Source organism: Malurus melanocephalus, unplaced genomic scaffold, assembly GCF_030028575.1.
Source record: "Malurus melanocephalus ecotype Western Australia unplaced genomic scaffold, MMel_1.1 scaffold_327, whole genome shotgun sequence".
In the NCBI taxonomy this organism is placed as follows: Eukaryota; Metazoa; Chordata; class Aves; order Passeriformes; family Maluridae; genus Malurus; species Malurus melanocephalus.
The window spans coordinates 7,070-29,851 of NW_026623559.1; the positions used below are offsets into that span (position 1 = coordinate 7,070).

Sequence of the window (22,782 nt, forward strand, 5' to 3'; positions counted from 1 at the left end):
ACCCCTACCAACCAATTAATAAAAGAGGACAAAGGAAAAGAAACAGGCACAAATGTAGTTCAAAATGTTAAATCCCCAGCAGCTCAGTACTCCTACCTGCTGTGTTGCATTGGCTGAGCCGCTCCATTTTGTAAAGACGCTGTGAGCTGACGTTAAAAACTCTGTATTTGCTGCTGTAACAGTGTGACAATGGCCTGCAGCATTCATAAATATTGGAAAAGCTTTTTTTACATAATTACCTTGTGAAGTCAGTCATCTCCATCATAATCACACACATCCTCTTGGCCAGAACAATTATGTCRTTGCTGGTATCGTCCCATATTTCAATCTCTGCATCAAGCTTACTCTTGACTTTTTTGAAGTCAGCCACTTGCTCAGCTATCTTTTCCTTTTCAGCCTCTGGCAGTTGAGTCATCTTGGCCTGAAACAGAATAATTTGATTTGYAAAACATCTATGTCAGAATATWTTTTTTYYTTTTKTAGCAAAACCCCTGCACATTAATAAATGTATCATTTAAACAGACTATGGCCTGAGCCAACTGTTCAAATCTGAGCACTTCTAAATTTCAAAATTTGTATGTTGTCACTGGATTGGGCCAAATAAATGATCCTCAGCATAAAGGGGATAGTGGTGTTCCTGAAGCCATTAACACAGTGAGAGAAAGAAGAAGAAATTCTTCCTAAGAGCCCTTATGAAATATAACTGACAATTTTTCCTRTTTCTTAGGATTAAGGAGCCTAAGTAGTTTTAAGTGTTACACATGAAAAAGTGACAAAACGCAGTATTGATTCATGTATGAAATAATCAATGAAAAGGCTTAATTGGCCTGAAACTCTCAGGTATGCTTGTTCTCTCTCCTGAGAACTGAAAAATAACTAATTGTTCATGATTTTAGGAACTGAAAAATAATTAATTGTTCAAGTATGCATCTTCTATCTTTGCAGAAGACAAACAGATGAACATGTCAGGAATCAGTATCCATGTAAGATTACCAAAACCTCCTGAAAATGCAGCACAGTGAGAGCAATGTTTTTACTTAATGTTCTTCTTCATGAGCAAGATGAGCAGCCTCCTGCAGAGCAGGGTCAGACACCCCTCCTGTGCCAGAAACAGGCCAGGAAGCAGCCAGGGACGATGATGTTAGTGGCCACATGGAAGTCCCAGCCCTTCACCAGATCTAGGCCAGGGACAGARGAGCCCCTGTTGTCCTGATGGCTGCTGCCATAGTGGTTCTTATCTCACACCTTCCCTCCAGGCCACCAGCAACTCACAACTACACACAGCATCATTGCTCTCCAATTAAACAATAAATATTAACAATATAAACTTACTCTTGTTTAGAAAACATCATCTACCACCAATAAAATGGAGAGTTATGGCAGTGGCTGGATTATTTATAATTAATAAAAAAGGTAATCAGTTTTAAACATAATGCATGTTTTTCAAGTCACACCTTTTCAGCGGTTTTATTTACACCAGAATTACTGTCACAAGGGTAATTTTCTCAATTACACAAATTACTGAAAATGACATGTTTCTCAGTACCCGTAATTGTAGTCACAGAATTACACAGAATCACAAAATGGTTCAGGGTGGTAGGATCCATCTCAGAGTGGCCAAGTCACCCTACAGTCACAGAATTAGAAAGTGCAACTATTTGGAGATTACTTCTAGGCTGTCAAAAAACCCTGAGGTGGGCTACAGAGGGATGAGAACTTCTATGATCTAATACATGTTTGCTGATGAGTGGATGTCTGTGGTATTTCCTAGCCCCAGCTTCAATCCTGTTTTGAGCTCAAGATCACAGGCCTGGATCYTGAAACCACAAGAAAGATGACATTTTAATGAGGGAACTGGGACATACAGCATCCTGCTACCTGCCAACAATAATGAGCTTCAGGTGCAATGAGACACATTATCCACTGGAACAAAAGAAACTGTAATTCTGACCTTTTCTCTTCCTCATACTGCTTTAAAACAATGTACAGAAACAAAACAAAGCAATTGTATACACAGCCTTTTAAGCACAGATTTAACTCTGTATCAGAATAGGCAACATAACATTAATTGTGAAATAAAGACCTAAACAGAATCACTATTACATGAACGCAGGTTTATTTTGTCCACCAGGAAAAGTTTTTGTTTTCATTACTTCTAAGACACAATGCTATTATTGCAGTAGCAGACAGAAGAGTTAGRACTAGGTTAGAGAAGAAGTTACATTCCTGGTATTTTCTTCTATTTAAAAATAGGTGCCAACCTTTTTTCCTTAAATTTCCCTGAAGTAACTTTTCAGGAGGCCGTTTGTCCCTGGTAGTTGGAGTCACCAACACCGGAGTTATGTTATTTGAATTGTCCTATTTGCAACCTGACTAATCCTATGAGACCAGTGTTTCCTTTCATCACCTTTCCATGTCTCAGTCAGCTCTCCATCAAAGAAACAGAACTTTTAATGCCATGTAAGGACACATGGGGAGTAATTATGTGATGAAGATGTAGATTCTTCTCTCCCTTTACACTGCTTGCCAATGACTCCCCAAAGAACTGGCCTTCTGCCTACCTTTGTCTCCAACTCCACTCCAAGGATTTGACTTTCAAATAAACTTTCCATTATGCTTTTTRAATCTCAGATGGACATACATTTTTTCTTTCCTGACCCGTAAAACCAAATGACCAGCCAGATCCACACCACCACCATTCTTACCACTTACAGGGACCAGGAAGGAAGGAAAGGCAACAGAAAGCAGCACAACACATTCAAGCAAAATCAAAGAATTTCCCTTGACAATTATTTAACACTTCATGCTTTGTAGGCTGCAATATGTCATATAACTACAGAGAAAAGAGGAAAACTCTGGTTTTCTGCAATTTTGTAGGTTACAAAAGTCACCAAAGTCACCACATCTGAGGGAGCCACAAGAAGCCCTTTCTGTTCCTGCTCTCCTACTGCAGTCTGATGATCATTTGGTTAAAGTCAATGGGACCCCTCCAAATCACTCCAAAAACAGCTATTTCAATCAAGCTCTTCCAAAACAGYTCCAATTATGACTTTTAACTGTTTTTTTCTTGAACAAACATTGCAGACTACATAAAATACACACATGTGAGCTCAGCTCTGAGCAATCTCACCTGGTGCATGGCATCCCTGCCGTAYCAGGGGGGTGGAACTGGATGATCTTTAAGGTCTCTTCCAAYCCAAACCATTCCAGGAGCCTGTGATTCTATTTTATCAGGAAAGCTTGGGACAGAACTATTCTACAGATGTGTTTTGAATGCCAGCATATTCCTAAGTGCATTCATGAAGACACCACCAAGTCCAAAGGAATTCTGTTAAAAAGACTACGGTATGTCCACTACCTTTTAGTACTACTTTTTCTATTGAGGGAATAACATTTTGAAGTTGGATAAAGAGGTCACAGAGAGAATGCTAGATATTCAGCAATTCCCAGCAAAGTGAACAGGGATCCCCAGAGATGAACTGTGTGGGTGTGTGATGCTGACAGCAGGGAGAAGCTGTGCTTCTTTTGATACTTTACTACCTGCTGTCACCAGCTGCCTTCTCCCACTTTGGAGAGCTGCAGCAAGCCTGCTGAAGTGCAGCACTCCTCAAACAAGTTCAGAGAGGGCCTCATTTGTGCTGCCGTGACAGTTCTGCTGTATTTTTAGATACAACGTAATTGGAACCGGATCAAGAGGTAAAACTATTGGGAGACAGCAAACTCTTTAATGCCATTTTCACATCAGCCTTCACTAAGAAGGTTGGCTTAGATAATGCAACKGTGGCATATTAAATATAATTTCTCTTTGTCCTGGGGCCATAGGCCTACAGACAAAAAAGCAAAATGTCTAAAATCTGGGCTTCACCAGAGCTTTGCTTCATGTCATCCTCATAAACAACCTGGGGCGGGTGTGATACCAGTTAGAAAACCGCTCACAGAGCACTTACTAAGAACACACAACAAAGCCAGGGATCCATCCGGAAAAGGTGTGCAGGGAGCTGCCCTGACCCCAGCATTAGTCAGGGCTTCCACASAACCAACTGCACACACCACACATTTGCAACTCAAAGGGAACTTGAAAAGTGATCTGCAAACATCACGGGGTRTATTGCAGCTGGGACAAGTACAGGGCTTCACCCGTAAGAAAAATCACCAGTGCACACACAGAACTGAGACAAAATCAGCCGTGGGCAGTTCCATGGGTGGGCATTCGTAGTTGATCAAAGGTTGTGCCCTTGGCAGAAAAGCAAACTTTATACAAAGCTCATTCTGAACTGTGCATACAGAAGGAAATCATGCAAACCTCACACTTGTGCTGTTGAGATCACAGGTGGCTTCACACATTTTGCAATATAAATAGTCTAGACACAAAACACAAGAATTCACTCAGCTGTAGAGCATCCAGAGGAGAGAAAGAGAGACTAAAAGGATATACAGAAAACACTACCTTGACAAATAAATTAAGGTTATTGGAGTTATTCAACCTGGAATTTCTGAAATAGAGATAAGATAGAAAAAGGATGTACAAGCACATTAAAAAAAAAAGTATATACAGAAAGGAATGCTTACATTCTGTGTCCACCGCAGATCAGTGCTAACATGTAAATTGCAACACATGAGGCATAATAATAAACCATCAATTCCAGTAATGAGCTAAGCAGAGAAAGCAATCCAATTGTTCATATATATGTGTGTCAAGAAGAAGTTCATTTATTCTACCTTGGGGCCAAATGGCTGGATTAGCCAAGTTCTTGGGGTTCTTTCCAGCTCTACTTTATAGGAGGACATAATATACTGCCACAACCTTGAGTCCTTCAGTAACTTAATCTCTTCCCTTTACAGAAATTGGGTTAAAAACTGGAAAGAAAATTAAATGCTTTTGATAGATCATGACTCCTGACAGAGAATCTTTTGCTATATATCAAGTGTCAAAATTACTATTCGTAGAACCTACTCAAAATTACAGTGGTTATTTTCATTAAACTTGAATTCTTATCATCAGTATTTCATGCTTGCTTAGGGCTTTGATAAAAATGAAACAAAATATTCTAAAATCACTTTTTTTTATTAACAAATTTGCACATGCTTCCCATTAATGTATGYCAGCATTTCATTTAATGTAGGATCTTAGATATAAAATATCTGCTACTTAATAAGAATAGCTAATTAACTTGATGGCAAAKGTAACTTCGCTTCTAACCAATTTCTAAGCTAGTACCAACAGTTCTTCTTGGTCTTTGCTGTTTTATCCAGCCTCTCTTGGAGTTTGGCAGATCTTTAGAGCATTACATTGATCGCTGTACTTAAAATGCAATATAAYAAAACAGTAAAACAAATACAAATAAAACTTTGCCTAGATTTTCTCATTCACAGAACACATTCAGTCAACTTTTTATCAGCCCAGAATCGTTGCACAAACACAGTGTGCAACGAAACCATATAAAAAATTACCTTAATCGCAGACATTTTTGTCAATGCATACACAAAACTGTCTGCAAAATTCTGAGGAAAAAAATGTGGGTATGTGGCTGCCTTAAAGAGTTCTGCTCTTGCCATCCCTAAGTGGATTATGTTATGAGGTCAAACATTTCACCTCTTCCTCAATATGATCGCCTTAACATGCAAGCAGAACCTTTGAAATTAAGCTAAGCTCTTCTTGTCACTAATTTGGTAACTTCAAACACTTATAAAGTATTTTTTTCCTGATCATCAACACGTACACTGTCTTTCTTCTAAGTCTGAACATGAACTGGGCAAATCTTATTTGCCCTTCTCTTCAACACAAAATCCTACGATAAGAAGCCCCTACCACRTTCAGTGGAATCACACTGATCAGGAGGGATCAATTGGTGTGATAAGCCTGCAGAGCTAATTACACTAATTAGACACAAACACTCAAGGAAGAGCTGACTTTGAGGTGGGAAAACTGCATTAGTCCTTGGATCCACAAGCACTACCCTGTTTTTATAGGAGTTAAGGATTTGATCTTAAGGATCTTCTTCCTCAAGGATATAAAATCACCCTATAAGTAATAATCAGTATTTTTATCCAGTTTAAATACCCAGAGATCCCATAACACATTGCCCAAGCTGACCCATATCCCCCAGCACGGGATGCTGCCACAGGCATTATCACATTCATCTCAGAAATGKGGAATTATCTGAGAGAAAAGATCAATGAAGTAACATTTTCAAGATGAGTCAGGAAGATAAATATGAGGTCAAATCTCAGTGCTACCATCTCACCACTAACCTCTCCTCTGTCTTTATGGAGATAGATTCTGAAGGTGTGATTAATAATACATGAYTTTTTCATACATAAGGGAGAACAGGATTTGCTAGTTAAGATGTAGCCTTTGTTACAAGTGGCATACACACATCACATCTGGTTTTATATGTTGTGATAAAAACAGAAAGAAAAAAGGCACCAGTTCCCYGCTGGAGCAGTGAGAGATGTGACATCAAAGAAATTACAACACTCTTGACAAAGCAAAATGACTCAGGAGTGCTGCTATGCAGAACACGTATGGAGCCAGATATGTATAAATAAAACTGAATTACTGTGCTTGCAATGCCCAAGAGAAAAAACTCAAGGAGGAAAAAAGGTTGTTCTGTAATCCTGCCAAAGCACCTCTGGAACACAGTCATTCCTGGTGTCAACACTGCACACAACAGCCTCCCAACAGCACACAAACCTGCTGCACCACATAAACCCACACACTGCCTAAACCCTAAAATCTGTCTTCCCTACACGGATTCCTCATATTCCTAAACAGGTTCTGAGTAGAAATCTTCAAATGTCAGTATCAAATAGCACTCCAAACAAAGAGGCCTTAAATGACCATTCTTGTTTGCTGGTGCAACAAACAAATTAGTTAAAACTTCTTTTTAAAAGACGTATGTACAGGTGTCTGTCAATATGTGACTTTAGGCTGAATGCATACATATATAATTTAGTCAAAGCTATAATTTTCTATTGTTTTTGAGGGTAATGTGCCATTTATGGCCCTGACAGCAGGACCTGAAATCTAGGAAAACTGTTTCTATATTGTAGAATCGGGCTTTAAGCCACGACCTCTATCTACATCCCACAAAAAGGAACCTTTGGAGTAACTGTAATTATTTTACAAAGAAATGAAGAAAAACAAGGAATGTACATATTCTGATACTGAAGTACTGGGACTTTTAGCTGTATTAACCATAGTCTATGTGTAACAGTCCCTTCCACCTCACAAGAAGGAGAAGCACATCCCAGAGATGTCTCCCCACAGCACCAACCAGTGCCTCTGATTGCTGACAGCCAGCTCCCAACCTAGCACTGTCTTCAGCATCACCTCTTGCTTTGTGCACTCTGAAGTATGTGTTACTTACAGTTTTCTTTTCAAAGAAAAGCATCCCTTAGAGAAGAACTCTTGTTTAGCTGAGAACTAGAAGATCATGCATGAAAATGYGATCTTTTAAAGCTTTAGTGCCTTTTTGGACTAGGTTTTGATAGTACTTATCTACCAAACACTACTTCTGTTTTGCCAGTAAGAAAACTCCAGCTGTGAAGTGACTCCATAGGAACAGGAACACAGCAGCATTTCCCCTCAGCCCAAAGCTTTCCCCATGCCCTGGGCTAACACATACCCGGTCAGTCTTCCCTTCGGTCTGAACGCTTGTACGACTGCGCGCATCGTGTTCTTCCTCGAGGTCAGACACATCTTCCAGCTCCTCGGGTGTCTGGGGAAAATGCACACAAGGGTTATTCCCTGTCACAGTTGGTAACCCGGCCACTCATGTCAAACACACTGTATTTGGTACGAGATAATGTCTGACAAACACCAGCCAGTCCTGTTCTAGCAGTTACTAAACTGGGCGTTTAAATTGGTGTTRCTGCCGCCAGCAACGGTGTCTAACAAGAAACCTTTACATAAGAATGGATTTTGAAAGTGTCACCAGTTCTATTAAATAGCACAAGTATCAGCACTACCAGAAAAAAATAAGTGTCCCTAGTTTGCTATTTTTATACATGGCATTATTAAATGTGCCATTGTCCACCCCTCCTAGTCACATCAAGTACCATTTGATTCTSTGATTTTGTTTCATTTACAACAAGAAATTTTCTATATGATCCAGGTCYTCAGATTTTTACTTACTACTTCCCTTTTAACAAAATATTATTAAAAGAAAATGGATTTCATGCATAAGTTCTGAATTTTGTCATAAATACAGTAAAAAAAAGCACAATGAACATAGCTTTACAAATGAGACGAAATAAAAAATTAAAAGCCAGTATACTTCTATCAGCAGAACACTGCGCAATGAAGCACACAAAATTTTTGATATTATGAACCACTTAAAAAATAATGTTGGTTCTGCCAATGCAATAGGGCACTCAAGAAATTTTCCTTTCTATCAGGTAAATTCTAATTTTTATGAAGCAAAAATATATAGAACCAGGCTSTACAAAGCTGATGACAGATCTACTATCACCATGACATCTAGAGTTCCAATTAGAGTGAATCCTGATGTTCTGAGTCCCTCGAAAGCCTGACATTCCAAGAGAAACATGACAAGACCAGGACTATCAGATAGGCAGCAAGAGCCACCATCATTACTTTCACCCAACTTTCAATCAAGTCAAATAGAATGTTTCTAATCCAGAACTGCTGTATGTTCTCACCTTCATGTTTTTACTGTCAAAGAATATACACAGAAGATGTGCTAAGAAGGACACTGCAGGGCTCTGTCATTTTATTTCTGGGTCCACAGCATTGATGCCTTAGGATTTTTAGTTTCTATATTTTCATGTGTYTGTATTCTTGTAKTTCTCTAGTASAGCACTAAAACTACCATTCTCCCATCTTTAGACAAAACAATCCCTCTTTGAGCCTGGATCCAAGGACACCTCAGAGCCCCAAAATATGGAAACAACAGTGAGTTAGGGAGGGGGCAGGGGGGCAGAGMAAGTTTGGAAGATCATTGGAGAATTAAGGCCCAAGATGTTAATAAGGCAGAACTTASAAAAGGTGAAGATCTYATAACTCGGTGTCCATTTTGGGTGTAGCCTCAGGAGGAGGYTTTGTCTGCCCTAATGTACCATTAGGCCCRTATTAAAGCTGTCTATTCTCATTCTTTTAAGTTTGTCTRGCCTCTRTTTCAGATTAGCCTGATTGAGAAGGCATCAGCCTGGTAATGCCACTGCATTAACCTGAACAAATCCACCTGCATGCCTTGGTGTCCCTTGGGAAAGAACCTCTGTGGTCAGAGGGTGCTATCTAAACCACAGAGTTCAACACCAGCCTTGAAACAAGGCTCAAACASCACTCCATTCCTTCAGCAGCACACAGGCAATTTCACTCACTGAAGAAAATCATAGTTTCTATGAGATAACAATGCAAGAAATAACTCAATGTTAGTGCACAATTCAGCAGAAATAGAACGCCGGGTGTGATAAATACACCTAAACTTCCTCATGGAAACAGGCAATCAATTTTGGGGACAAAGATAAGCACAGTGCTATACTGCCCAAATGGGGAAAGGGAACACCTTATTTTCAGGCAAACACTAACACTGTGATGAAGTCTCAGTTTTAATACTGGAATTAAACCCAGTAAGAATTCCACAGTAGCCAAAGGCTGTTACTGTAAAAAAGTTGTTGGGAAAGATGCAGTGTGAAAGCAAAATGAGATTTCAGTGGTGGCRGATACCCCTGCACTAAAATAAACTATCAGAAACTCACTTCAATTGAAACACTTAGGGATACTCTTTATTAGAGGACCAATAACAGAAAGAATATTAAAACAGAGGAACTTCAGCTTCTCAGGATTACACTGACTCCCTCAGGTGGTAAGGGCCTCAATTAAGTTCACAGAAAAAAGAAATTGTTTCCCTTTAAACTATACATGGATTATTAATAAAATTTTTAAAACCAAATTGCAATTCATAGGTTTTTATAAAATTAGTTTAGAATTTTTTCCACCAGTGACCATAAAGTTGAATTCACAGCAGCAGAGCACCATTTTGTGAAATAGTGCTTGGGAATCCACTATTTCCCATAAAGGGTTTCTTCATTCTATAAAACATGGGACTGAAAATGTTGTGACAAGGCAGAACAGTTAATAACTTTAAGACAGTCACGTAATACATAGGTGAATTTTAGGGAATGTGTTTAAGAGCTTTATACCATTATGATTCCACAACAAACTGCATATACTTACAAACTGGTTATTTTAGGGCCATCAAGAGAATTTTGTAGAATTCCACTGACGCTATTTTTCTGTGAAGTCAAGCTAYGCAAATATTACCAGCCTCAATATGGAACCTTTAGCAAGCAAAGAGATCAGCAAAAGGACAGKAGGATAAGACACCTCTCCATGGCAGTCTCAGGTAAGCTTTCCAAAGATTAATTCATYTGATCTGGCACTTTATGAACTGCATATCATAAAACAAAGATCTCTTTCCAGCTGCATGGATTGTAGGGATTGATTCCCTCTCCAATTCYTTATCATCGGCAAAACACAGACTCAGGGTCTAAATGTTGCTCACCCGAACCCTCATGGGCTAAATGTTGTCAGAATAGTTTTTGGTTTTAAATTGCTTGTGCCGTTTTCAGGTTAGTAAAATCTATTTGTGGCTGGGATGAGCAGTTTCCTGCAGAAAGCCCACTTTCCYAGCCAGACAAGTACACTCCCATCARGCTCTTCCCAAGTYATTCTCTCCAAAGCCAGATCTGCYGTATTKTGAATTGCTGGTGCCRCAGAACTCAGAAAAACAAAACAAACCCATCCAGTTATTAAACACCAAGGACAACGTTTCAAGCAAAGAGAAGCTGTTGATTTACCAAACCTTAAATCACAAGCCGTGTACACTACAGTCACTTTCAGACACAATAGCAAAAACTGAAAACACTCCCCACCATATTAATGAGAACAAAAGAGCTAGTTAGTCCATTTTTTTCTCTCCTTAGAAGTTGTTTTATGTAATTCAACCCAAAATCTGTGATTTTCTTCATGTTGCTCTCCTAAACCACTATCTATTAAATACCTGAGAAATCTATGTGTCTGCTTCCATGAATATTCCATGTGCCAAGACATGAGCGTTCAAAAAGCAATGTCTGATGAGTGCATGGTTAAACTGATATGAACATGAGGGACTGCAACACAAAATAGCGTGTTATCATCAATAAACAGAAATCTTACCCAGGGAGAACAGCACAGCTGGAGGATGGGAGTGAGAAGCATGAAAGGAAGCTGAGAGTATGAAGACTCACAACAGGAGTCTTACCAATTGCATGGGATGGAAGAGGAAGAGATTTGGGTACTGTAGTCGGTGACAKGATGAATACAAGACACAAATGGAAAATTCACTGTAAGACACACGAAGTATGGAATTTGCAGTAAATGTAAGGAAGAATGCTGAGAGGCAAAATGAAGCCCTGCAGAAGACTCCAGTCAGCAACAACCTGCAGACTCATGTGTAACACAGTGGTAAACAGAGTTTGGAAACAAATTTCAACAGAAAAAATTTAAAAGGCTTCCAGCAGCCACAGGAGCAGAACTCATGAATAGTTTCCCCTAAAAGTGCTGGAGGAGAGAAATTCATTCCTAGGTGAAGCCTGAGCCTACACTGCAAACAAGGTGATGGAGCAGCTGGCAGCAAGAGGGAGGCACAAGGGGGAGCAGGACACTGCCCCAGCCCCCCAGCTCAGGACTCCCATTCAGCTCCTTTGTGAAGAGCCTTTGTTGATCCTGACAAAAATGCATTCAAGTATATTCCTGCACATCCATTCTAGGCTGTAATTCCATTACTGTGGCTGASAARCTACACAAGTAGCATGCACTCCTTYCCACATTTCAACAGTTGTAATGAATCTGCATTCTCCGTGGGTTTGTTACTGAAGACACAGGCTGAGGATTGCAGCTCTACTAACAGCAAAGCCTAATATTGAAGAATTTGACACTTTCCTGGTACTCAACTTCACCCTCAATAGCCAGTCATTACTATTGCACCCGGGTGATTTCAGGATATGTATTAGCTTTTTATCATGAAATGAAAACCACTCTCTGATGATAAACTTCTTCATTTGCTTTTCTACAAGGAYTTTRAAGAGAATAATTAATAAAACYAAGGTCTRGCCCTAGTCTTTAGATGTCTGCCAGTTTTTCTAAASTGGTTGCAAACGAGCTTTTTGGCTTATCTGGCGTTTAATCCATGCTTTGTAGAACAATTTGTTTGTCTATGTTTCACAGCATCTTCTCCATCACTAAGTTTTTTTAGCAAATCCTCCTTAAAAGTGATTATCCAAAGAACTTTATCATTTGCTTTTAAAGGTCACATAGAACCCACAGAACCATCAATTGTGCAAATAAAGCTACAACATATGCAGAGGCAGATCTAAAATCTCAAGATATACAATGTAAATGGACAAACAGGCATCTTGGTGTGAAAGGAAGTTATCTCCTCTTCCCTACCATTCAATTAAATGCTGACCTTTAGACTGTCATGATATGTTATAATGCTTTATCTTATCTTGGTTTCAACAACCCCATCAGTCATTCTTGCTCACAGATCAATACAAAAATGCAGAGCAGACTAGCACCCAAACAGGAGCTCAGCTGATGAGTGATGTCTTCATTTTACTGCTGCAAATGCAGCTCTTTGTGCTATGTAAATCCCACAGCAGCAACAGAAATGCTTCCATGCACTCCAGGAAGATCAGAGTTTGTCTATTATGGCCTTCAGTGAGCACACAGTGGGTTTACAGAGATTATCTGCWCCACTGTGGACATGTGTCTAATGCCCATATTTTGAACACTTCATCATGTCAAGCCCCACGTCACTTAGTGTAACAAACCACGGTACATGTGTCACAAAAGCAAAAATATRGTGCTCTGCAAACATGTACCTACTGAGGGATATTTTTGTGTATCAGTCACAACAGCACCATTACCCCACACTTAATCCTGCCAGATGACAGCCTGCCAGAGCAAGAGTTTTGATGCACTAGAAAGAGAACAAGAAACTGAAAGCATTGTTTATTTTTTCTGACTACCTTAGTAAGAGCYTCATATAATTGTTGCTATCTAATCACTGAAAGTACTTCTCACGCTTTAGCTAAAAGCAATTGAGTGTTGAGAACAATAAACCCCACATTATAAAGGTCAAATTAAAATACTATGTCCTTAATCTGTCAATATTGTGACAACTCAGTGCTATGGTAAATACCATCCTCTCTCTTAAAAATGATCACTTTTATTCTTGAAATCTATTCTTGGCAGTTCCCTTCAAAYGACATCTTTTGCATACCACATGATTTGGGATGCTGTTAACAAAAAACCCACAAATGATGAATTAAGCCAGAGATCAGAGCTCTGTCTTTGACAGCAGTGTTGTCACCAAGCACTGGCAAGGAATTTGTCATCAAGCAATAGTGGAATCATTATCCTGCCACAGGCTGTACACATTTTCACTTTCAAATGTAGGTAATAAACATTCCTTGTTACTAACAGAGAAAATTTTGCAAAATATGTTTTTATATATTAAATTTGTAATTCCAGTTTAAATCAGTGAGAATATCAACTTCGGTGACGAACAAAGAATTTAATTATGAGATTAAGCAATGACCTTTGACACTGAAAGATTAAACTATTTTCAATAATAAAAGATTATTATAGCCTGACTCCTTTGACAATTCCTGTGCTTCCAGGTCTCATTGAGCGTACRTTAGGATAATAAGTCTTCTCAAAAACAAGCCAGGAGACAGGGAAGATCTGAGCTGAGGAGTGTAATYGAGAAGTTTCAAGTGAAATTTCTGAGTACTGCTCTCTGAAAATCCTTTTAAAGAAAAACTGTGAAGTTAGCACAGCAAAGTAAATTGACACAGAGAGTTTTAACACCTATTTTGTATCCTAAGCTACTTTTGTGCTAGAAACATGCATTTCCAGCCCTGTTTTCATTGCTTCCTCTYCCCTTTCCCTAACAGTACTCTGTATGCATGCCACTCTGACATAATGCCTACAGCAATTCAAACAGAGATTTACTCCTGGAAATACTGACCTAGTTATGCTGCACAGAAACTCTGAACATGTATTTAACTCTAAGAAGTTGGGAAAAACTTGACACCTGCCTGAAAATCTCATCTAGTAATGGTATTGTAGMCATAAGGGTCAGAAGACATGAGCTGGGCAAGATTTATAAACATGGTAGCAGTTTAACAAAACTAACAGCGTGGCCAGAAAAGAAGCTAAGATTCCACAGGTACAAATCCTTCATCAGGTACCTGAGGACTCACTTCAGAACCTGGAAGCTTTTTTACTCTTTTTGCAGTTATTTCATTTCAAAGAAACACTATTTTGGGTGTAACTTTTAAAGAATTTCAAATCCCTAAGAAGAAAGTATGATCAAACATAGGTATTACAATCACACACCTCTTGTAACCCAAGTCCCTGCCTTCACTCCACAAGAGGCACGACAACTGATACACAGCTTCGTGTAAAGCATAGCCTTAGCTTATGTATATTATTGGAAATATCACCATATGGYTTAGAAGCTTCCATTTTAAACTCACAAAAATAATAATTAACAAGAAYAGAACAGTGGGTTTTAATACAAGTGATTTGTTCTTCAGCTATCTAAAATATATTCACTGTTTCCTCTGCTGAGTTGACAYACATTTGCTCCATCTAGTGGGAAGCTAATTAAGACATTTCATTTATAATGGAAATACTTAAGTTGTTTAAAAATGGATAGTGAAAAACCAACTAMGCCATTGTTCTTTTGCTAGCTATCTTCATAAAGCAAACTATGTATGGCCTTATATATGAGCAGTTTATAGCTGTGTTTGAAATACRTGACTTTATTTCTAAACACCTCCTCAACATTTGAAAATGTGAAGGTTAGGCCTTATTTTCTCTATTTCATCTGTATGTGTTAAAACTAAAACATCTGTCCTGTCTGCCTTTCTGCAGAATCTCTCTTGYCCCTCTAAAAGCCTCCATTTTTTGTGGAGGAGAGTGTACCCCAAAGCCAAAACAAAACCATTGTTTCAAGGCAGATGAAACACAGGGAAAACCCTGGTTTTGGAATCCATCAGTATATTAAAGGTAAAAAAGGAGAAGTGAATATCTCAGTTTAACTGTCAGGGCTCAGAAACAATGAGAAATAAGACACAAAAATACACAATTCAGAATTTCACAAGAAATGAGGGTTTATCAGGTGACTAAAGTCTGAGCAATGGTAGCCCCCTCAGCAAAGATTTCTTTCTAACATGCTAAATCCATCTGTTTCTGTTACATGAATTATGCTGAATAATCACACTAARACAAATCCCTTCAATAGATTAATAYATCCCTTAGCAAAAGGTTRCCAATGATAAGTGCATCTCTSAAACTGGAGTAGATGGAATTATTAACTACAGCCTCAAGATCTGCTCAAGCCTCTTCAGTCTCACCTGACCCTCTCCACAATCTGACCTGCAAGTAAAACAAACCATCCTTAAAAAGGATACGAAGTGTAAGCTTGTCTATCAAACCTCATGTCTCATTGGAAAATGCACACTGTAATGCACAGCATGCTTTTCAAAGCACAGGTATTGCTGCTGCCATCCTCCCCACACATTCCCACCCAGGACTTCTTGATTTTTAAGTACAAATTTTTCTGTTTTAGCAGCTCTTCCTCCCAAACAATCAGACAATGGAAATAAAACCATCCTAGCCGTGAATCCTGTATCCATTACTTGAATTTCTGCTTTCTCTTCTCAAGAGGCTTCAGATGCCCAGAACACACATCCACCCACCCYCAGTCATTCAGCAGCCAATAATGTTCAAGTGAATGATCAGCACCAGTTGATGTGGAAGTAAGGAACCCATGAAGACCATCCCTGTGCAAACCAATCTTTAGATCACAAATCACTCATTGCATGCTGCTTTGAGAGGCTGAGAGCCTTCATTACCAAGCAGGCTCGCCAAGCAAAGTGGAATTAAACACACACCCCCAACTTCCCCTCAAAGAACACTAGTTCAGGTCTAGCTTCTGACCAAATTATTTATTATTATAAAAATTTATTATTATTACAAATAATAAATTAAATTTATTATTTATTTTCCTAGGATTTTTGTAAATGCTAAAATTCCTGCTTTTACGTGAAAGAAATTCTTCCATCTAGGAAGCTTTCGTGACCGAATTCTGTGAAAGGCAGTACAGAATGYGTCCCTCTAAGACATCAATGAGAAAGTGATTCAGTACTTTCCCTTTGTACATTTTTTCACAATGTGCAGTTTTGACAGCCTCTGCTGYCCAGTGAAATGGGACAGACTCTCATATATTATCTCCTAGCAGACTGATAGAAGTAAAACTGGCACAAAGAGACACAAGAGTCTTAATACCTATGAAAACATAATAAAATCTTACGTATGAAATTTGGTTTTCCTCACATCCAAACTGAATCTTCCCCAYGTAGTCAGAGTTGATTCTCTTTGTRTCCATTATCAATATGTAACACAGATTTGTTCCAGTCTTGTRCAACAACACTTTCCATCAATGAAAACAGCCATCCCATCTTTCCCTTCTCTCCCCTTTAGTTGCACTGTTCCCTGGGCCAACTAGGACTAACACATCTGGTGTTTTTCTCATAGGTCACATTTTCTAATGCTCTGGTTATTGCAGCTGCAATAAATCAGAGTGCACTTGCTTAAACAATCATGGAATTTTGAAAGTTCTCACTGCTTATTTTGGGACATAAAACCCCGCTTCTCTTATTTTTAACTAAGGTACCTATGAACCTGAATAACTGCAATCAGTTGTAACTCAGTAAAATCTTGCTTGGTTGCACTGGTCTCCCAGAGATCTCCAGAACCATCTGACTTGAACAGTAAGTGAACAGCAACAATGAATGAACCTAAACAAAAATTAATCATAAGCCACCTAAATTTGATCAGTAACTGGCACTGACAGAAAAAAAATTATGTCATGGCAACAGATTTCAAAAAGTCTTTCTTACTACAACAGAACAGAATACAGGGACTTTTTTAATGCAAAGAGGAAAGCATACATGATAAATACTTAGTTGAAGTTAATCCTGATCTGCACAGAGGACAGTACCGATGGTATCTTTAGGGCTTGTATTTGCTTTCTGTATTTATCTTAAATTCTGATTTTTATYTGACCTMCGTATTAGTTGCCCTTTTCCAAAGMGGCTGGCACCCTGTGGGGATGCTAGTTTTCAGGCTTTACAAAAGACAATTCTTACAGCACCTTACTATGAGGCATGAGAAGAAAATCTGCATATAAACAATACAAGACACTGTAAGGCAAGAAGGAAAACAGAAAATAAATAAAAAAGGAGGGGAAGAAAAAGAAATGAAAAGGATACAAAAAAACACCACTGCGAGGCAGGACAACGCATAGCTATGCCTAGGATGCAGCAGCACAATTCCTCAAAGAATACTATGCTGCATCTTTGTGGTAAGCCATTCATGTTATTGCTGAATGGTCCCTGATAGGAATTCCAACTGTTCCTCTTACCTGCTCTTTGTGGAGGATGGTATTTTTTGGCAATTAATACTGCTCAAYCTTTTTTCTTCCCTAGCAGATAAATCTGAGAGCTTATCTACATATCCAAGAATAAACAAAAAGGAGAAGAGAYGTATCCCAGCCTAAATCCGAACTCTGCCAGTTCTGGCTGCCTGCCAATGCTCTGAACTATCTGGCAATCCCACAGGCTGAGTAACACTGAGCCATTCCAGCCCTAAAGAGACAGGCTGCAGGTAATACTTGCTACTGAGCCTTCTGGAAGAGAAGTATCAGGAGAATAAACAGCTTTTTACTGATGAACTAAACACAACCTAAAATTTCATCTCTATTTTAATCAACCAGGTGAGAATTTTACAGGGAGARAACAGTCCTGTGAGTCATAAATTTAGTATGTCCTATAAATGCATGGTGCAATTTAATATGCCATTTAATGACCCAAATGTGAAAACAAAGCCAACAATACAGCAGCAACAGTATCAGAAGAATAATCTTTTCATTCAGGAAAAAAATAACTCCCCTCCTGCAGTTAAAAAACAACCAGGGCGAGTCACCTTTCTGACATGTGAGTTTCCCATAAACCGCACGAGCAAATCAAGCAGCCCAGTCTGAGCTGGAGGAAGCTGGAAGATGCAAGTTTAAGGCTGTATTAATGGAATGGAACCACCAAGTGGAAAGAAAAGCCAAAGTGTAGGCAAACACAATTTTAGGCTTCATCTCTCTTGGGGCCTGGCTCCATTTCAGGAATAAGTGATTAACTGCAAACCCCAGCACTGGTAAATTAATTCACAATTTCCACTGATGTTGCTGTGCTTAAAATCTGGGTACGTTCYGCTTCTGGCTCCACTTACCAAGGTGACAAGCAGATGTTGTATTTGCTGCCCACTGAGCAGCCAGACTGAGCTCCACACTCCCAGGGGTCCAGGGCACTGCTATGAACTCTTATCACTTCAAGCACATAACYGGGTGCTACAATGGCTTTACTTCAGTTTGCCATGTTTAGCATTCCCTCAATGAAACAGCAAACAACTGTTCATGCCTGCTCTTTATTTGCTGAATGCTAATCAAGTTTCATGCTTGTTTCTTTATACATTTGGAATCCAGCTCTCCCAAACCCACAGGCATTTCAGAGTGCATCTGACACAACCTCCCTGTGGGGCCAGCCGACTTCCATCCATGGCATGCCCTGCTCCGGTGGGACAGCACACTGGTTTCTCACTGGGGCAGAAGGGTCCAATTCCCATTCTGAGAACACAGCAGCAACAAACATACAGCTGCCATCTGCTCATCTACTTTCCTTCATGCACACTGATCAGAAAGAAGGCAAGAGGCAGGCACAGATGTGATCAATGCAACACACACAGGGGGAAGAACAATGGATGCCAGCACCTCAGCTGGCTCTGACACCAACCACTGTGGCCAAGCCTGTGCCTGCATTACTGGCTGTAAGACTACCCAGCCAGCCTCAGTGTCTGTGCAATAATGGGGATATTCCCCCACGTGGGCTGGCCATGACCCCARGAGGAAACCCAGAACACTGCCATAAAGGATGAGATTAGCAGGATGGGGCCCCACAGCTGCTCTGGGTGCAGGGGCTGCCTGAGGCACAGGGCAGGTGACAAAGCCATTCTCAGGGACACGCAGTTGTACCTGTGTGCATCGCCAGGCTGCCCAGCCTCTCTCCAGCAGCTCTTTATCCTTCACATGGATTTGCTCTGCTGTATCCTAACATGGAAGTTACAGCTCTTTCTGTGGTTAAATTAAACACTACAACAGATTCCAGGAGATTTCAAAGGCTAATCACAGTGGCCCATATGATCACTTCTCATGTGCTATTTCATGCTGGACCACATTCAGTAAAAAGGAAGGCTTCTATCTTCCAAAAGAMTTCTGTCTAGCTTACTAAATAATAGGGTTCTCATATTTTCAACAATCATTTTATGCAAACTACTTTATGAAGGTCAGGATCACAAGGCACTTGGACTAACAAAATACCTTTAYATTAATATCACTCCACCAATTTCCTAATAATTGAAGTGCCCAGTATAGCAATTCCCTTTGACACCCTRTTGCTTTTTACTAGGCTACACTGAAGGAATGGTGCAGTAAAATAGTGATTTCAACCCAAGGATGCACAGCACTCCCCTGCTGCAGCACACTCCAGTACTCATATACACTGATTTTGTTGGTAACACAATGAAGGSACTCCTCTGTCTCTATTTTAAGAGCAGGCCGTAAGTCCCAGGGTTTCTCAGGTAATTAGGTAGCACCAGTTTTGTCAACCTCTATAGAATCTTTTCAGGTTAACAGGACTCACAAATACCATCTTCCACTCATTAGGCTCAGTGGAGGATTTTTTCTTTTAAATTCTCCAAAGATTTTTTCTGAAGGTTTTTTTCCTGAACCACTTTCCCTGTTATCACTATATCTCCTTCTGTGGTATGTCCACCTGCCTTCATCAGCTGCACTCCAACATTGAGCACACTTTTCAGGAAACATCCTAGTGTGATTCAAGCAATGTTAATTAAAACAAACCCAAACCAAAAAGAAGGAAGCGATCATTAAGAATAGAACCGGAACTCAAACACACCCATGGAATACTAAGGAATTACAAAAAGAGAAACCATTATTGGGAAGCAATTAATCCCAACCTTTTCCACTTTATCAGCAAGGATGGATGAGAAGAGGACCAGCTCTAACAGTGCTACACCAGCATCAAAGCACAGAATGATACAGACCCCAGCATTGCCCCTCTCCTTTTGTACCAGCAGAACTGTATAATTACATTTAACACATAGAATTATTATTAGTCTTTGAAATCCACTGACATTCTGAACACATTTGSAATGTAGCTCATTGCTTTTCTGCACCATGCTAAAAACAACCATGCTATCAGATGAACGATTCCACAGTGAAAGGAGCAACTGAAAAGTTTCAGCTAAGCCATGCACCTTCCAGATCACTGTGCTCAGTAAAGGGATCTATGGCCAGATCCACCCTGAGCRATGAAGATCTCTGAGCAGAACTAGYACTGGCAGRGCTGATTGCAGCATCAGAACTACAGCCTGAGCTCTGAACACTGCTGAGTGCCTGCAGTCTCCTTTCCCAGGCTTGCATTTCTCACATTCCAATGAGCCATGTGGCAGGATGCATATTTTAATAGAGTATCTATGATTTGTAACATTTTTACCGTGCTTCCCAGTTTCGTTTCCAGTAATTCAGTCCTTCCCTTTTAACAGAATAATATTCATTCCATTACTCTGGGACTACAATTTATATTAGACAGTAAGCACCAAATGGCAAGGAAGGAATACACATCACTTTTTCTTGCTAAAAGAAAAAAAAAAAAACCCCTCAGTAAAGATTTTAATGTTCCAGAAAAAATACTGTTATGKGCTTAAGTTTCCAATGAGTCACTAAACCAGAGTTATCAAATAATTCTGGAAGGTTCTGTCTTCCTGAAAGAGAGGCGCAATTTTGTGAACAATTAAAAGCATAATCATATGTGACACTTGCAATGTAATTTAATCCCTAGACTGAGAAGAACTGACATTTAAAGTAGTATGTAAGTCRAAACTGTTTATGCCATCCATTTCTGTACAAAGCCTATTGACTCCTGCATGTGACTCAGTAATCCCAGCACTGGGGGATTTCCAAGGAAAGCCATGTAGTAATTTACTGCTGAGCAGCTCTTAATTCACAGCCTTGTCTGATGCCTTAAGGCTGGGTAGTTTGGGCAGAAGACAACACATTTGCCAGGATGGATAACTGCATGTGGATCTTGCAATTAGATACAGTACACAGCTGACACCACCACCACCGTCTATCAGCCTTTCTAAAATAATTTATTATTTTTTTCTGCATGTATGGTTGTATGGAAAACCATAAAGGTTTTCCTTTTTTTTCAAGTAAAACACAACACATCTTTTCCATTAACTGACACTACAAACTGGAAAACTATGACAGATTAAAGAATGTTGCATTTTTAACTAGAAAAGGTGGGTCATACATTCCTGTGCTGAATGTAAACAATGAGGCACAAACACAGAACTACTTTTAATAGTGAAAGTATTACAGACTAGTAGCATGCAGTGTAGCAAACAGCTTCCTTTTATAAACAAGATTCAGCACATACTATTGCTTTGTTTGACCCAACAATTCCCCATTACTGTTCTCATTCTAATACCTAAAATTAAAAAACAAACAGGAAGTCAGACTTGGCTTGACAGGGCCCTGGATAACACCCTGCTTTCAACAGCAGGCTGGGCCAACTCATCTCTCGAGGTCCTTTCTTACTGTGAACCTCTAAGGCACACTTCTTCCCCTCACTGACAAGAGTGTAAGACAAGTGAAATGTGTGATAGTGAAAGTAAGATGGGGTTCAAAAGATATTGCAGTACTTCTGCCTYAGAAAGAAGGCTCCATTAACCATGATATTTTGATAAAAATGAAAAACAACTGAGTAGAATTAAAAGAATTTACAGCAATGGGGGGAAAAAAACCCATGTTAACATACAGAAACTACAGGTTTGAACATGGCACTGTCCAAGTGGTGAGTTCCAGGTACTACTTTAAATACCCATTACCATTTAGTCATTTGTAGAGTCAGCCAGGATGGTGCAGGTGACGTGCTGCTCTGGAGAGGAAAAATATCTTCCCCATCAGACCTGTACCCAAGACACAGCCTGACAGCACCAGGTACCTTTACACAAGTTTGTTACATCTGCAATGAGAGAGAGGCTGCTCCTCCAGCACATACATAAAACARCACAGGAGTTCTGCATATTGCTCCTCAGAAAGGGGGGATGCAGCACATGGATGTGAAAGGACCATTTTGCAATTACATATAGGATAAAGGAGGAACATTTTTCCAGTCACGGCTCATTTTGTATGTAAAAAAGAACCCAGAGTCTGAAATCAGAAAGCTCCCAGTAGAACCTGAGCAAATGCCTGGAGCATGGGAACAGGGACACCAGTCAGAAGGACATACAATGAACCCAGTTAAAACCTGTTAATCTCAAAGTGCAGTAACACAGAAGCACAAGGGCAGGTAATTTCTCTTGTCTTTTGTTAATWAACAAGAATCCACCATTTCCCAAGTACCTTATGGATGGACTCTAACCCTGTGGTTTAAGCAAAGGAGATATGAAGATGTGGGAGGAAGGGGGCMAACTCTCCTTGAGTGAAATAACATTTTATCTGTGCTCTGGCTTCTATTCCCATGTCTGAGACAGGAAGGGTGAGAGCATGTGCTTTTTTTCCTCCTCTGCCT

The 22,782-nt window shown here is 39.7% G+C and overlaps 1 protein-coding gene across 1 annotated transcript in view; it reads right to left on the bottom strand.

The window, feature by feature from the left end:
• Nucleotides 1–235: 235 nt before the first annotated feature.
• Nucleotides 236–22,782, bottom strand: part of CTNNA3 (catenin alpha 3) — a 335,868-nt gene continuing 313,321 nt past the window's right edge. Inside the window, exons 13-14 of the mRNA XM_057377836.1 lie at nt 7,629–7,721; nt 236–421 (exon numbers count right to left, since the gene is read on the bottom strand). Of these exons, the coding sequence (XP_057233819.1) occupies nt 236–421; nt 7,629–7,721 (279 nt within the window). The remainder of the gene's footprint in view (nt 422–7,628; nt 7,722–22,782) is intronic.